At 43.8% G+C, this 17083-nt stretch overlaps 1 protein-coding gene across 1 annotated transcript in view; it reads left to right on the forward strand.

The window, feature by feature from the left end:
• PCSK5 (proprotein convertase subtilisin/kexin type 5) overlaps window positions 1–17083 on the forward strand; it is a 525106-nt gene that overhangs the window by 41506 nt on the left and 466517 nt on the right. The window contains exon 3 of the mRNA XM_045288529.1: window positions 2205–2309. Coding sequence (XP_045144464.1) covers window positions 2205–2309 — 105 coding nt within the window. The remainder of the gene's footprint in view (window positions 1–2204; window positions 2310–17083) is intronic.

The following is a 17083-nucleotide window of genomic DNA, read 5'->3' on the forward strand; positions in this document are numbered from 1 at the left end:
ATTTTGTTTCCTGCTTGTAAAAAATGCCGCAGAAACTGTGATGTTGAATACAGCTTACACGGACAGCCACTGTGGAAAAAACTCAAGTGTGTGAGTGGTTTTCTCATTTTAAGAAGTTGAAATGTCGATTGACGACAAGCCTCACTCTAGACTTCATCAACTTCCTCAGCGGACAAAACTATCAACTGATAGTGCAGTTGGAGTTTGTTGCACCAGGTCAGACTGTTAATCGTGCTTTCTCTTTAGAGGTTCTGAAAAGCTTGTATAACAGTGTGCGATAAAAAAGGTCTGATTTGTGAAAGATGAGGGACTGGTTTTGTCACCATGACAGTGCACCTGCTCATGCAGCCATCCCAGTGTGCCAATTTTTGGCAATAAACAGCATGTCTCTTTTGCCTTATGGACCTTACTCACCTGACCTCGCTCTGTGGGACTTCTTTTTGTTTCTGTGAATTATGAAGGACATCCAAAGATGATTTGACATGATTTGATGACAGAAGAGGTGAAGAAAAAAACGAGGGAGGTACTGTCCCAAATAGATAAGTTTGAAAAATGTTTCCAAGAACGGACCTGCAAAATTGACAAGTGTATTAAGTGTAATGGAGAGTACTTTGAAGGTGATAGGGTTGGTTTTGGAAAAAAAAATTAAATCCATAGCTTTTGGGGGGTGGGGAATTCCATTTCGGGGGGAAGAGGGGGGTATTTCCTTGCATACCTGCTTGCTACTGCTTCAGTCTGGGTCAATGAGGTATTCGCGCACCCATTCAGGATATTTTCTGTTATGTAGATTGGGTGGTGTCCATTTTACTTAACAACAACAACAAATAGATGTGGACTTGTCACTGTCTTTCAAATCTAAATGATTGATTAGAGGACAAAGTCTCAGAAGTAGTCCAGAAATTGGAATGATTGTCTTTCTTGGAAAGAGTAAGTTTATAATTAAAAGTGTGGTGAAAAGAAGAAATAAAACTGAAATCTTTTAATTGGAAAAATTAAGCTGAGGCAATTATTGCCTTTTATTACATTAGGAAAGGCCAACTTTTGAATGGTTTCAATTGCAAAACATCCTGTGATGGTCATTCTTTTGGGGAAGAGCCACAGTGTTCTGGAGAAATTGCCATTTGATGCATTTGCCCAAACTACTCATTGTCAAAGAATGGGAATTTGGGAACTATCGTGATCTTGGAAATAAATTAACCCAAACTAATTTTATAGAAAAGGAAATTGAGGTTTATAAGTGTATCGGGGTTACCCAACGAGACCCTTCTGGTGAGTGTCAATTGGAACTAGAGCGAAGCGTTCCCACGTTCACTGAGAAGTGTTATTTTTAACATGGGCTCCAGGTTATTTAACAGAATATGTGTGTGTGAGTTTGCTTGTGTGTATGTGTGCGTGTGTGCTTGTGTGCGTCTGTGCTTATGTGCGTGTAAATGTGTATGTGTGTGTTAGTTTGCTTTCCCAAAGTGGACAAGAACTTATTTTCAAAGTTATACTAAACAGACGTCTAACTAAAGAAAGGGATTTGTAAACAAAAAGACTAAGCTGTTGAATAAATGGATACAATCTAGTGCACTGAACCAGCTTTATGCTGAAGGCTTGATTGATAGGTGGGATGTGGTAGGTATCTTAGTTTGGTTTTTAAAACTGTCGTTTCACCTTTTGTTTGAAATAAATGAATGAGGGCTATACATTCATACTGCTTACTAAAGTCAGGAACTGAACTACAGTAAAGTTATCTTTCTGGATTATCTCTTGCTTAAAACTTTTTTCAAATGAATGATATAAATAATCTAAACAGGCACTTCATTGTATATTTCTGGGAGCAAACAAACTGCAATGTCTTTTAATAGCCAGGTAGCTATTTGACTTTTTTTCCCTGTTCCCCCATTTGAATATCAATTGATATAGAATTACTTGAAATGCTGCATATAAATTAAATATTAAAATGGAGAAACATACAAGCTAAGCTACCCATTATAATCTCTCGTTCCGCAGCCCCTACCTGAAGGACACTGTTTCATTTCGCATGTCCTGCTTTTGAAAACTGATCTCTAAGGTTCAACTCACATTGGAGCACGCGGGCAACTGCATAATTGATGGGCCTTTTGGTGTGTGCTCTCATTTTATTGAAAACTAGGAAAACAGAAGACTCGTGCGGACATTAACGTCTCTCTCTTGCTATTTCCTCCTCTCCCCCTTTGCAGATCGGGGCCCTGAAGGACTACTATCACTTTTACCATAGCAGGACGATTAAAAGGTCAATTCTCTCAAGCAGAGGGACCCACAGTTTCATTTCCATGGAGCCAAAGGTAAGAAGAACCCGCTGGGCAGGGCCAAGGGCGAGCTCGCATCTTTCATGGGTAAGATCACACTAGGAGATGATGACCGACCGGCAGGCTGGAATTTCTGGAGCGCTGTGCTGGTCTTCATTCCGTTCGCTTCCTCTTCAGGCCAGGGCAGTGACTTGATTTTTACGGATCACCATTAGCATCCCAGTTCTAGCGCCAAGGGATATTCATGGGGTTGAGTTCTTCAGGAAATAGAGAAAGAAAGAGGGAAGGAAGAAGATGGGCTTTGGGCTTTGTTTTCTGTTGACAATGTGCTGTTTTGTTTTTTTTAATTAAAAGATCATTTTATTGGGGACACCTTTCACAACTACAACTCTTGTTACAATGCACACATTGATTGCATCAGGCATGTTTGTACATTCATTGCTTTCTTTTATTTCTAAACATTTACTTTCTATTGAGCCGTTGGTACCAGCTCCTCATTTTTTTTCTGCACCTTCTCCTCCCCATCCCCCCCATTAGATTATAAATTATTGTTTATTTTCATATCTTACACCGACCGCTGTCTCCCTTCCCCCGTGCTTTCTGTTGTTCTTCCCCGTGTAGAGAGGTGTATGGTTATATGTCGATCATTGCGGTCGGTTCCCCCTTTCTCCCTATCCCTACCCTTTTGACATCACTATTCCTACTTCTGTTCCGGATTCTGTGTGTCGTGAGCCCCCATCTCTTTTCAAAACCTGTGCACATGCTCCAGTCTAGTCTGAATTGAGAAGCAGCACTGGAGTCATGATAGTGGGGGGTGAGCTTTTCTATACCTGCGCACATGCTCCAGTCTAGTCTGAATTGAGAAGCAGCACTGGGGTCATGATAGTGGGGGGTGAGGAAGCCTCAAGGAACCAGAGGAATACTGTGTGTTTCATCGATGCTTTACTGCACCCTGGTTTTAAGAAAGATTGGAGGTTCTGAGTTCCACAGAGGGAAGAAGGGTCTCTTTCAGAATCTTTTGGGGGAGGCCTTGGCAGACAATGGAATGATGCTCTTTTCACTGGCATTCAGAGAGCCAGGCCTTTGGTCTGTCAAGCACTAACCTGTGTCTGGAACTGGTGGGATAATGAGCACACATGGTAGGGGAAGCAAGCGCCTATTCTTTGGGGCTGTTGCATGGAAGCCCTCTGGGGCCTGATTTCATGTCATTCTGATGCATTGTTGTTGCTTGAAGTTCTTTGGGATTTTACAAACAACCTATCCCAGAAGGAATCTTGCAGTAGGGTTTGCAAATCCCAGGTTTCCCCACCCTGTTTTAGAAAGGGGAGGCAGTTTAGGCCCGAGACTTATCCTTAAGTAAACAAAGTAATAGCTGGCAACTAGGGTGTTTGAGGGCAAGTGAGAAAATATCTTTCCTTATTAAGTTTGCGGAAGGGACTGACTTCTGAGGGAGAATTAATTGGCCTCTCAGAGGTGTTGAGTAAACAGGAAGAGAGCGCAGCTGCCCCAGCTTGTCCCAGTTCCTCTGTGGGTTCCCTTGCTCATTATTTATTGATTAGGGGGGGGGGGGTTTCCATTATGGTTTGGGTTTGCTTTATGAGCTCATTTTCAAATACATTGTGAACAAGTCCCTACCAGTAAGCATCACACATGCCCAACGAGAGATTCCTCGAAAAGTGTATTCCAAATTAATATGCAAATCCTATTCCAATTTGGCATTCTACCCTCTTATGGGCCAGGACTTGCCTTATTTAGTTTTGCTGTCCTGGAAGGGAGGGAAAAATAAGTAAATAAAATGATAGATATCTATATATCTTGATGGCGAGATTACACACCTTGTCTCTGGTCCCCATTTTTTATGGGATAAAAGAACAGCCCCTAATCCAGCATTTCCCAATGTCGACCATGCTACCTGCTGGAACAGCCCACCCAGGCAGCAAATGCAGATGCCTGCCCTTCATCCTGGATTATGGGCTATAATATGAACGTTTTTAATTGGCAGGTTGTGCAGAGTGATGTTTTTCCTGTAAAGTGGGAAGTAGGCCAAATAGATTTGGGGACCCCTACATGGATCCCTCTGGTGACCTGTGTGGAGTTGGATTATCTTGTTCTTCATCTATTCGGAGTTGGTGTCTCTGGAAAAGCAATCTGTTTGAATGTTTTTGAGTTAGCCATGCTTTTGAAGCAAAGGCCCGTTTTTCAGCCATTAAACATGGTTTTGAAACTTTCTTGAATGTTAGCAATGAAAATGACTTCCAATTTCAGACCTCAACATTCAAGGCCATGTTGGTCTGTGACGTCAGAACAGAGTATGCCGAGGCATTGTTCTTATGACGACCGACCGGTTTACTGAAAACGGAGGGATTTCAATCCCTGATTTTACCTTGGTGTATCTTGGCCTCCGTTTCTTCCTTTTTCAGCACATCAAATGGCATCGTGTGGTCAGCCCTGGTTGGTGGGACGCCTAGTACTTCCAACACGCACCCTTTGCTCACACCGTGCAGACGAACCGAGCCATTTCAAACCAGCCCAAGACTCATGCTCCAGTCCTCCTTCTCCTCTGTTAATGAACGCCCGCCCGAGTAGAGTCTGATCTTAATCTCCAGTCAACGATTTTTTTCCTGCTTTTAAAGTTTCAAGCAGTTTTATTGGCATGGGGGTAAAGGGAGCTGCTCTCAAGGAGCCCAGGACAGATGAGCATGTTTTGAACATGATCATGCCATTCTGTTTCATGTGGTTGAACTATGGAATGATAAGGTATCTGTATTAAGTCCCAATACAATGATTTTGAAAACAAACAAACATGTTTCTTGGCACTTCATCTACATATCATCCAATCCGATAGTTCAATCATATCAAGAAGAGTTGTGTAATCTTTAGCACAGTTTTAGAGCATTTTTTTCATCCTTGTACTCATTGTTATTTATGTAAATCCCCCCCCCAACTTTTCTCACTCTCCATTCTAATGTTTCCTATGTGTCATTGTCCCCCAGCCCATTACAGACAGAAGGGCCACAGTGCTCCCACAGCGTGCCCCAATTTCTCTCACATGTCATTTGGTCTTTCATTAAGCAATTCCTAACCACCTCCTTTATACCAGATCCTTTGTTAGACTCTAGAAAACCGATTCTCAACGTGTGGGTCCCAACCCCTTTGGGGGTCGAACGACCCTTTCACAGGGGTCGCCCAACACCATGGGAAAACACATATTTCCAATGGTCTTAGGAACTGACACAACACTCCTCTATCTATCATCTCCAGGCGGGTCCGCCACATGGAGATATGCCCACATATGAGCACCCGGCGTGAAGACTGTTACCCATGCTACGCCATGCTTCAAGACGAAATTTCAGTTATTTGTAATTAGAAATAAATATTTCACAATATAGAATTACATACTGTTTTTGTGATGAATCACTATGCTTTAATTATGTTCAATTTGTAACAATGAAGATACATCCTGCATATCAGATGTTTACATTATGATCCATAACAGTAGCAACATTAGAGTTATGAAGTTGCAATGAAAATAATGTTATGGTTGGGGGTCACCAGAACACAAGGCACTGTATTAAAGGGTCGCAGCGTTGGGAAGGCTGAGAACCGCTGCTCTAGAAGTTAAGCGGAATTCACGGATGGGGCTTTCAAGGGTTTGAGGACATTCCGTTGACAGTGTTTCTCAGCGTTGGGGAAGGAAAGCAAACGGGAGGGTGGAGTTCTGCGACATCCCTCCTGAAAGAAATCTCAAGTCCACATGAATATTTTTCCTTTTAACTTTTAAGAACTTATTATTTGTAGCAAGGCTACAATAACACTAAAATACAGTTCTATGTACCCTTTGCTAGATGCTCTCCGAGGTTAACATTTTACTGTGTTTTCTCATTCTTTATCTGTATATAGGTACACAGTGTTTACACACACACACACACACACACACACACACTTATAATGCTGTGGTGGTTTCGGATGCCCTCGTAATGGCCCCGTGTGACACAGTAGAATTACTCCACAGAGGGTTCTTGGCTGTAATCTTTGCAGAAGCAGATCACAGAGCCGTTCCCAGTAAGCCATTGAGTGGGTTCCAACCACTCACCTTTGGGTTAGGAGGCAAGCACATGAGTGTTGCACTGCTAAATCTTACAGAGAATATAGCTATGCATATACGAGTTACAGGTTTTCTTCCCAAAATTTGAGAGTAGAGCGTAGACTGGGTATCTCTTTACTTCTAAATATCACACACTGTATTTAAATAATGCAATCTGTCACATCGTCGTAGTCCAATTAATGAAAATCAGATGGTCACAGTGATCTAATGTTATTTTCTAAGCGACAGACTTCAAACGTTGTCATTGTCTCTTTTCTGGGTGGGATGGCATTTCCTTGTGTCGTGTCCTCCAAAGTCCGCTTTACTCTGTAATTCTTCCTTCGGCTTTTTCATTTTCTTCCCCTGAGCTCAAATGTTTTGAAGCAGACTGGCCCTTTCTTCTGTAGAGCCTCTCTCAAGTTGGGCGTGGTGTGTCCTCATGATTCTGTTCAGGTTTGGCAAGAATACCAGAGAAGGGACGTGTGCTTCTCAGTGCGTGGTGTCCGGAAGCATGTGCCGTTGACGCATCACATTACCGATCGTGCTGACTCGGATCATCATCACCTTCTCATTACAGTGAACCCTCGTTTATCACGGTTAATCGGTTCTAGACCCTACCGTGATAAATGAAATTCCGCGAAATAGGATTCCTTATTTGTAAATCAAATATTTTCGTAGTTAGAGCATAGAGGACATGAAAAAAACACCCTTTAGTCACCATTACACTCGTATTACCCAATTTATTAAATGAAAAAGGGGAAAATACAGTAAAACATTTTGGACGTTATAATTATCATTTATTATTTATTATATTATTTATGGCATCTAGTTTACAGTATTACATATTTCACATACAGTATTATTATACATAGTTCTTACAAATACTGTAATCAATAGCCTATGAAATGACTTAAGGGATGTACTCTACAGGTGGGTCGCCGTCTTTTTCCTCTGAAGGAGCGGGTGTAGGCAGTGGGTGCTGTTACGCAAAAACCGTGATAGAGTGAAGCCGCGGAAGTCGAAGCGCGAAGTGGCGAGGGTTCACTGTAAAGGAAAAACTCAAACCAGTTGTCTTCAAGTTGAAGACCCCAGGTCTTCAAGTTGGAGACCCCATGTGTGTGAGAGAAGAACTGTTCTCCAGTGTGCTTTCAGGGACTAATCCTTCAGAACTAGATCAGCAGGCCTCTCTCGTGTGCTACGTCGTAGGGATGGATGCGAACCTCCAGCCTTGCACTTAGTAGCCAACCCTCCTCACAGACAGGACCCGTCTCTTACAAGGCTCTGCTCTCATGAAGAGTCTCACTCTTGGACACTCACACGGGCAGTTAGTTGTACCCTGTCCTAGGGGGTCCCTATGATTTGGCATCGCCTCAATGATAGTTTGTGTTTTTTGGTTTTGGGTGGTTGGATTTCCAGTCTCAGAAACCCAGTTCTACTCTGTCTTTTAGGGTCACTCTGAGTTGGTACCAACTTGATGTTTTGTTGGGTTTTGTCTGTTGACTTAAGACTAGGTCATAACCCCAAACTCACCACCACTGAGTCAACTCTGACTCATAGGGCAGTGCTGCCCCGTGGCTTTCCATCATTTTTTAACAGGACTTTGCTAGCAGACTTTGCTAGCTGCTGAGCTTTGACCATATGGTCAGCAGCCCATCTCTGACACTGCCAGGCTCCTTCCGGAGCAGGTAGCACTGTTTTCTGCCTCCAGCTGTTACTTTGCAGGAGTACTACTGCACTCAGGGTTTTGTTGAGTAATCCTTGGTCCAGTGCTGTATAGCAGCTGGGCCAGCAAACTTCCCAGTGTTCTTGCCCAGACCTTTTTATTTCTGGCTGACCCACATTTCCTTCGAGAAATCGTAGCTCAATTGCAGAAGTGACCCCCCCCCCTCACTGCTGTCGAGTTGATTCTGACTTACGGTAACCCTGTGTCTTGGGGTATTTAAGCTTGCAAACCATTCTGAGAACCGAAGCCTTAGCTTTTCCAGCCTTAGCTGGTGGTCTCTAAATGCTGACCTTATGGTTGCAGCCCAGTGCTTAAACCACAGCTCCATCAGGGATGCTCGGGCGGACCTGTTCACGGCAGTAAATGGACTCTGATGTACCAGGTCTTTGAATAATTTGAGCCTCCCTTGTTTACTCTCTGAATAAACAATTGTTCTCCAGAACATGTGACCCAGCCCAGAATGAAGGTCAGGGTTTTAGCTTCCAGAGAGATAGTCCTAGTTTGTTACATTTCTTCTAAAGTAAATTTTGAAGCAGAGCAGTGAAGCGTTCTATAAGGACAAATAGAGAGGTGGGGAGAAAGGGACACAGAAACCCACTGCCGCCACGTGGATTCTCATCACGTGTCGTCGGGCAGACTTGAACTGCCCCTGTGGTTTTCAGGGCTGTGAGTGAGGGCGGGAGCGGAAAGCTTGTCTTCTCCCTAGGAGGTGCTGCTGACCTTGTGGTTACCAGGGATACAGAGACCACAGACAGAGAGGGTGCCAATGAAGTGGCCGCAGGTCGTAAGCAAGCTACGAGAGACTTAGAAGTCGGAAAGGGAAAGCCAGGTCCTTACTAACTCTCAAAACCAGAGTTTGTGTTTCTTCTTGTTGTTGCCCCCAAGTTCTTTTTCACTGTACTTAAGGCGTTTTTGTGTTTGCACGATGGGGCCCTCTGGGGCGTGGTGGTGACAGCGCACTTTGGGGTGTGATCCAAAGGATGTAGTACAGCTAGGGACCACTAGCTGCTCCCTTGCAGGAGGAACACTGGGCTTGCCACTGCCAGAAACAGTTAAAGCTGTGGAACCGCACAGGGGCAGTTCTACCCTGGCCTGTGGGGTCACTGCGAATGACCCTCGACTCGGTGGCAGTACATTCATTTTGTTGTTTGGTGGCTGGGCTACCAGTTGGGAAGTCTAACCCACCCGTGAAGGCTTCCTTCTCCCTGAAGATTAGCCTTGGAAACCCAGAGGGGCAGTTCTGCCCTGCTCCATTGGATTCTTCTGGGGAGGAATTGACTCCGTGGCCGGGAGTTTGGATTGGGGTTTCTTGTGAACAGATGGTCTGCATTCCTGAACAGTGCAAGTGTTCTCCTTAGCAGTCAAACCTCGGTTCTCCAGGATTCATGTCAAAATTTCAGGATTATTCTATCTGCAGTGCTGACTGACCCGTGGAGACAGGCAGCGCACTTCCTCTCTGTGATAAATGCAAAGACGAACTGTTCCTGAGCAGGTTGCGTGTGTCTGGCTCTCCTAGGAGCACGCCGTAGGGAAAGACGCCTTGCTTCGTCAGAAATACAAGGCGCTTCCAAAACCGTCATGACAAAAAAAAGGGATGAAAACATAATGGAATTTTCCCACAAATATTTTGAAACCCACTCAGATATGCTCAGAAGGATCCCAGCTTCATCTAACTGAGCTCCCATGCATGAATTGCGACCACGCCTTTTCCCAAGTAAGATTCCACTTGGCCTGATGCAACCTCAGAATCACTGCTGACCTTGAGTTCAAGCGCTTCCCCTTGAGGCCAGAGGTCCATTTCCTCTCACTAACCCTGCCCTCCTCCTAGCTCTTTCAAGGTTTGTTTTCTTTGGCAGATTACATCTCTGCTCTTCAGTCTTAAATGTGATAAAGACTTAATGGCTTGACTTCCTTCTATGAAGAGTCATTTTGTAAGTGCCGCAGGACATTCCTGTGGGCTATTCAGGTGAGTGGTTTGGGCTCTGTGCTGTGTGCTTTTTGCACCATGGGAGTGGCCGTGTCCTGCTGGCAGGTGCCCAGGGCTTTGTGTTGTTCAGCAGATGTCAGAAATAGCAGGCACCTCACTTGGCTCTCAGCAGTTTCACTCAAGAATGGAGGTGGGTCAGAGTATCTTGTGACTATCCTGTATTCTCTGGAAACTGGGCTTGGATGCATGGATGAGTGGAGCACAAGAACATTCTGGGCATTTGGGAAGCCCCCTTGCTCTTATGTTTGCTCCTCGTTCATCAGTTATGATGCGCAATCCTTACAGCAAATTCTTGTCTTTAACTTTTGATAGCTTTCCTGTATCTTTGAAAATTGCGAGAAACTGTGTAGCGACCGGCTTGCATTGACAATTGGCCATTCATTTCTAGAGCCAGGTGGCTAGTTAAATGAAAGTCCCACTAGGCTCTCCCATCTCCTCTGCCCTTCTCTACTGCTTCTCAGGTAGCTAGCCTGTCAGAAACCAGAGGCTTCGATGTTAGTTCTGGGATACCTGATGGGAGAGTTCTAAGTTAAAACCAGAGTCCCTTACATAGATACAGGAGCATGTTAACATCAAAACAACAAGGGAGGGGGAAAAAAGGCAACTTAGCTGCGTAAGGTAGCTAGGTCAGTTTGAGAGAACCCTTGGCAGGACTTCACTTTGAAAAGCCATAAACTCACATGCTTACAGTGGTTGTGCAGGTAACGAGAGTGGCCAGATACAATGTAATTGGATTTAGGCAAAGCAGAATGGGGTAGCCCCTACTCAGTTACAGCCAGTTGTCCTCACCTTGGCCAGCTGGCTTTGAGTGGCCAATTCATTCACAAGAATGCCCAAGTATGAGTTTTTAATAAACTTTCTTGATTTTAAATGTTGGCAAACAATTCAAAAGTTCTAAGTTACCCACATGTGCCGGAGAAAGCCCATCTGAAGGATATCCCGTTTGCAAAACCCCCAACCAAACACATTGCTATTGAGTCAATTCTGAATCATAGTGACCTTATTGGACGAAGCTGAATTACCCTGTGAGCTTCTGAGTCTGTAACTCTTCACAGGAGTAAAACTCTTTACAGGAGTAGAAATCCCCACCTTCCTCGCAAGGAGCGGCTGGTGGTTTTGAAATGCTGGCCTTGCAGTCAGCCCAATGCGTCCAGAAACCAGAGGAATATTGTGTGTTTCATCAGGGTTCCAAAAGAGGGCAAGACAGAAGATTGAGGTGTTTTCCTGATTTTGCGTTGCTCACTGTGTTTAACTCTAGTGACCAAAGTCCAATGTGGGTTCAAATAGAATTTCTTTCTCTGGGTCTTAGATTCTAAATTGAAATACAGTTTTCATAAATATTTGTTTTCATAAATAATAGGTTCAGGTCTTTTGAATTCTGAAACGAGGGCTCTGCTGGTGGCGAGCACAATAGGGTGCCCAATTTTCCACTGACTGGGAGAAATGAAGCTTTGAGGAAATAGGATAAGTCAAGGTCTCAGAGACTGGAGAAGACTGTAATTGTCACAGGGATGGTCATAAAAAACCAGAAGAGGGCTTTGATAGAGGGAGGAGAGATAATAGCATTTGCACAGATCATTTTAGCCCCTGAAGGACAGGCTTTAACTGGAGACTCCTTTAGGATTCTTGTTGATTTGTTTTGGTTTTGTTATTTGTTTGTTTATGTGATGTTTCTAAGGAATCAGATCCTGAGAAAATAGGTATTGGATCTAGAAAATGCAAGGTAACGGCACCATTCTTACATCCTTCTCAGTCAGTAAATGTCATCGGTGTGCTCTACCCAGTTTCTTACGGCAAACACTGAGCACTCATTACTGGGCAACCCCCACCACCCCCAGCTTTGCCCAGCTCCCAACTCACACCATCAAGATCCTATTGTCCCCCACCAACTCACCAGCATCCACTGTCCTCCATGCCCTGGTTCCTGCTACAGTTCTCATTTACATGGATCATAGCAGTTGCCTCTACTTGCCCTCCTGGCTTTCAGTGTGCATTCTCCACAGAGAGTCAGCTTCTTTTTTTTTTTAATAATTAAAAGATCATTTTATTTGGGGTTCTTCCAGCTCTTATAACAATCCATACATCAATTGTATCAAGTATATTTGTACATATGTTGACATCAGCACTTCCTAAACATTTACTTTCTATTTGAGCCCTTGGTATCGGCTCCACTTTTTCCCCACCCTTCCCACTCCCACCCTCATGACCCCTTGATAAATTATAAATTATTATTTTCATAACTCACTGTCTGCTGTCTCCCATCCCCCATGGTTTCTTTTGTTCATCCTCTGGGGTGTAGGGTGTGGTTATGTGTGGATCATTATGATTGATTCCACTTTCCTACTCTTGTCTCCCCACCTACCCCCTCTCTTCCTGTATCCCCTTCCTGTTCCTGGATTCCATGTGGCATGAGCTCTTATCTCTTACCTATTCCTGTGCACATGCTCCAGTCTAGCCTGCAGGGAATGGTAAGACTGGGGTCATGATAGTGGGGGGTTGAGGAAGCCTCAAGAAACCAGAGGAATATTGTGTGTTTCATCAGTGCTATACTGCGCCCTGGTTGATTCATCCATTCCTTGTGACCTACAGATGGATTTGGGTCTCAGCTCGAGAACCCCCTCGTTCTCAACAATATGTTCTTTGTTTGTTAGTTTGTTTTGGGTATTCTGATGCCTGTTACCCGGTCCTGGTGACACCTCATGATCCCACAGACTGGTGTGCTTTTTCCATGTGGGCTTGTTGCTTCTCTGCTAGATGGCTGCTTGTTTAACTTCACGCCTTTAATACCCCAGACACCATATCTTTTGATAGCCAGACACCATCTGCTTTAAGAGCAAGCGTTTAAAGACTTAAGTAGATGAAGTCTTTCCCTGGCTTCCCACTGCCTTTGGAATAAAATCTAAATTATTCTCATAGTGATCTTTTCTGTTGTAAGGTGCCGTCAAGTTATTCCAACCCAGGGTGCCTCCATGTTCAACAGCATGAGGCGCTGCCTGGTGCTGTGCCGGCCTCACAGCTGTTCCTATGCTGGAGCCCTTGTGATAGCCACTGTTGGTTCTTCTCCTGGAGGGTCTTCCTCTGCATCCTGCCGCTCCCCTTCGCCAAGCACCATGTCCTTCTCCAGGGACTGGTCTCTCCTGACATGTCCAAAGATGAAGACTAGCTAGCTTTGCCTCTAAGGAGCACTCTGACCGTACTGCGAAGACAGTCAGTACTGGGTCGTTTCAGTATTCTTCACCAGCGCCATGTTTCAAATGCATCAGTTCTTTGATCTCTCTTATTCAGTGTCCAACTTTCACATGCATATGAAACAATTGAAAATACCATGGCCAAAAAAAAGGAAAGAAAAATACTTTGGCTTAAGTCCAGTGTAACTTAGTTCTCAAAGTAACACACTTGCCTTCCAACACCTTAAAAGGTCTTGTGCACTGGATTGACCTCATGCAACGCACCATTTGTTTTCTTGATTTCAGCTTGAACAGGTTGCAAGCAAGACAAAATCATCGACAGCTTCAACATTTTCTCCATTTATCATGGTGTTACCTATTGGTCCAGTTGTGAGAAGTTTGACATGTAAAGGCCGTCATGGTTTGGCCTTAGTCAGTCTCTCTGCATTCGTCTTTGAAACACCTCCCACTTGCTCATCACATGCAGTCACATTGGCCTCTTACTTCCCTCAATCAACACTGAGCTTTTTCTTTCTTTATATTCTGCCTGGAATATGGTCCTGTTGGGCTCTCCATGATTGATATCTTTTCATCTGTCCAGTATCAAAGGCAATGTTACCTCCTTTGAAAGGTCTTCCCTAACCACCCTTATGAAAGAAGTCCCTTAACCTCATCCGCCTACCCGCTCTGGGGCTTCAGCATGCTCATGTCCTCTTGGTTGCCTACCTGCCTACAGCTGACCTAGGCTGTCTCTTCTTTTGATTGCTCTTGGCGGTTTTCCTCCAGGATGCCAGCTCAGTGGGAGGAGACCACCTATTTTCCTTAAGTATGGTATTCCCATGAGGGAATAATGTCTGCCAGAAAGCTTTCAACCTATGACAGTGTATAATGAATTTTTTAAAGGAAAAAAATTTCGGCAACGGTAACAAAACTAGGAGCCATAATTTTCTCCGATTTTTCTAGAACCCGTCATTTTTTTTTTTGTAACTTAACACAGGCTCTCTGGATAGTGTCAGCAGTTGAGCACGTGGCTACTAATTGAAAGGGTGGCCACATGAACTCACTCAGAAGTGCCTCAGAAGAAAGGCCGGGTGATCTCTATCCCCCAAATCACAGCCATGTATCGAGCCCAGGTCTACTAGGACGCATATGGGGTGGCTATGAGATGGAATCAAATGGAAGTAACCAACAGGCACAGCGATTGCATGTGCTCGTAATACTAGTGTGGCCAGGTGGAAGACACTCGTACAGCCAACATGAAAGGATATAAATCATTGCAGGAGCAGAGAGCCTCTTATCTCTCACACAGAGCAGCTGGTGGATTCGAACTACCAACCTTGTAGTTTGCAGTCCATTAGGACCACCAGGATTCTAAGGTCATGCACATTAAAAATGATGGTAGCACTGCTGGGGGTGATAGGGATAGTTGGGTGGATGGTAAATAGCATTAAGGAATAAAATCTGATAAACACATAGCATACATGTGATATATACCCAAACTAGAATTTTTTTCTCAAAGTTATGTATTTAAGTTAAAAAAAAATCATTTTATTGGGGGCTCATACAACTCTTATCACAATCCATATATCCATCCATTGTGTCAAGCATCTGTACACTTGTTGCCATCATCATTCTCAAAGCATTTTCTTTCTACTTATGCCCTTGGTATCAGCTCCTCATTTTTTTTTCACCTCCCTCCCTGACCCTCCCTCTTTCACAGACCCTTGATAATTTATAAATTATTATTATTTTTTATGTCTTACACTGTCCAAGGTCTCCCTTTACCCACTTTTCTGTTGTCTGTCTCCCAGGGAGGGGGTTATATGTAGATCATTGTGATCGGTTCCCCCTTTCTCCTGCACCTTCCCCATTCCCCTCCTGGTATTGCTACTCTCATGATTGGTCCTGAGGGGTTTATCTGTCCTGGATTCCCTGTGTTTCCAGCTCTTATCTGTACCAGTGTACCTCCTCTGGGCTAGTTGGATTTATAAGGTAGAATTGGGATCATGATAGTGGTGGGAGGAAACATTAAAGAACTAGAGGAAAGTTTATGATTCATCATTGCTACACTGCACCCTGACTGACTTGTCTCCTCACCGTGACTCTTCTGTGAGGGGATGTCCAGTTGCCTACAGATGGGCTTTGTTAGGTCCCCACTCTGCACTCCTTCTCATTCACAATTATATGATTTTATTGTTTTTTGATGCCTGATACCTGATCCCATCAACACCTCGTGATCACACAGGCTGGTGTGCTTCTTCCTTGTGGGCTTTGTTGCTTCTCAGCTAGATGGCCACTTGTTTATCTTTAAGCCTTTAAGACCCCAGGCACTGTATCTTTTGATAGCTGGGCTTCATCAGCTTTCTTCACCACATTTGCTTATGCACCCTCTTTGTCTTCAGCAATCATGTTGGGAAGGTGAGCATTATGGAATGCCAGTTTAATAGAACAAAGTGTTCTTGCATTGATGGAGTACTTGAGTAGAGGCCCAATGTCCATCTGCTACCTTAATACTAAACCTATAAATATATTTATAGATCTATTTCCCTATAATCTTATATAAATATATTTACATGTATACATGCCTATATTTATACCTCTCATCACCTTCAAAGTAATCTATATTACACTTCATACATTTTTCAATATATAATTCCATTCTTAGAAACATTTTTCAAACTCATCTGTTTAGATGGCTGACAACCCTGCCTGTTTTTTTCTTTACCTCTTCTATGTTGTCAAATCACTGTCCTTTCATGTCCCTCTTTATTCATGGAAACAAGAAGAAGTTACACAGAGTGAGTAAGGTGCATGGGCCAGGAGAGGCATGCTGTTTTTTGCCAAAAACTGGCACACTGAGATAGCTGCATGAGCAAGTACATTGTCATGGTAAAACCAGTACCCCAATGTGCTACAAATCAGGCCTCTTTTTGTCCCACACCGCTATGCAATCTTTTCCAAATCTCAAAATAGGAAGCTTGATTAATAGTCTGACCTGGTGGAACAAACTCCAAATGCACTACAAGTAGACATTTTCATCTGTTTGGAAAATTGATGGACATACACAATGAGGTTTGTCATCAATTGACATTTTACCTTTTTTGAAATGAGAAAACCACTCGTGCACTTGAGTTTTTACCATAGCGCTGTCCTTGTAAGCTGTGTTCAACATCAGAACAGTTTCTGCGACATTTTTCCTGAGCAGGAAATAAAATTTCACAGCCACATGCTGTTCTTTTAAACCTGCTATCACAAAAAACAAGGTTCGAGCAAAACTGCTTTTACAAAAAAAATTCACTTTGACCAGAGGGAAACTTCCCAGGTGAACTCCCTGGGTGCACTAACTCAGGTAAACTAGCTCCATGCTCTCCTATGAGGAAAAATGCGTACTACAAAGCTCCCTTCCACCCGGCGCAATTCCTTTTTTGGGGAGGTACACCCGTGTGCGTGTGAGTGTGCGCACGTGTGCGTGTGTGTGGAGTGAAACTGAACTTTTTGGCCTTTGAATTCAAATGTGCTTCTCCTATTTGACTTTTCTCAGAGACGTTGTCAGAATGACATCAAAGGGCGAATATGGTTGGTGAAAGTTGTTGATGGGGGGTGGATGTGGACCTTCTTCCCGTCATCCTCTGTAATAGAAGTGTTTGTGTTCATGTGTGATTGTGGGGGAGTGCTACTACCACTGGCCTGCAGGTTAGCTGTCAGATTTCAGATTGGATATTTGAGGTAGTTAGTTTATTGTGCCAACCTGGCCGATAAACACGTGGGGTTAATTGAAGGGCAGAGGGATAAATGGCTCGGTGAACCTCGCCTTTCTAGTTCTCAGGTTTCTTGCTTTCTGATGGTCGG

This window comes from Echinops telfairi, unplaced genomic scaffold, assembly GCF_000313985.2.
Source record: "Echinops telfairi isolate 266 unplaced genomic scaffold, ASM31398v2 ScPeMD7_22;HRSCAF=79, whole genome shotgun sequence".
Classification (NCBI taxonomy): domain Eukaryota; kingdom Metazoa; phylum Chordata; class Mammalia; order Afrosoricida; family Tenrecidae; genus Echinops; species Echinops telfairi.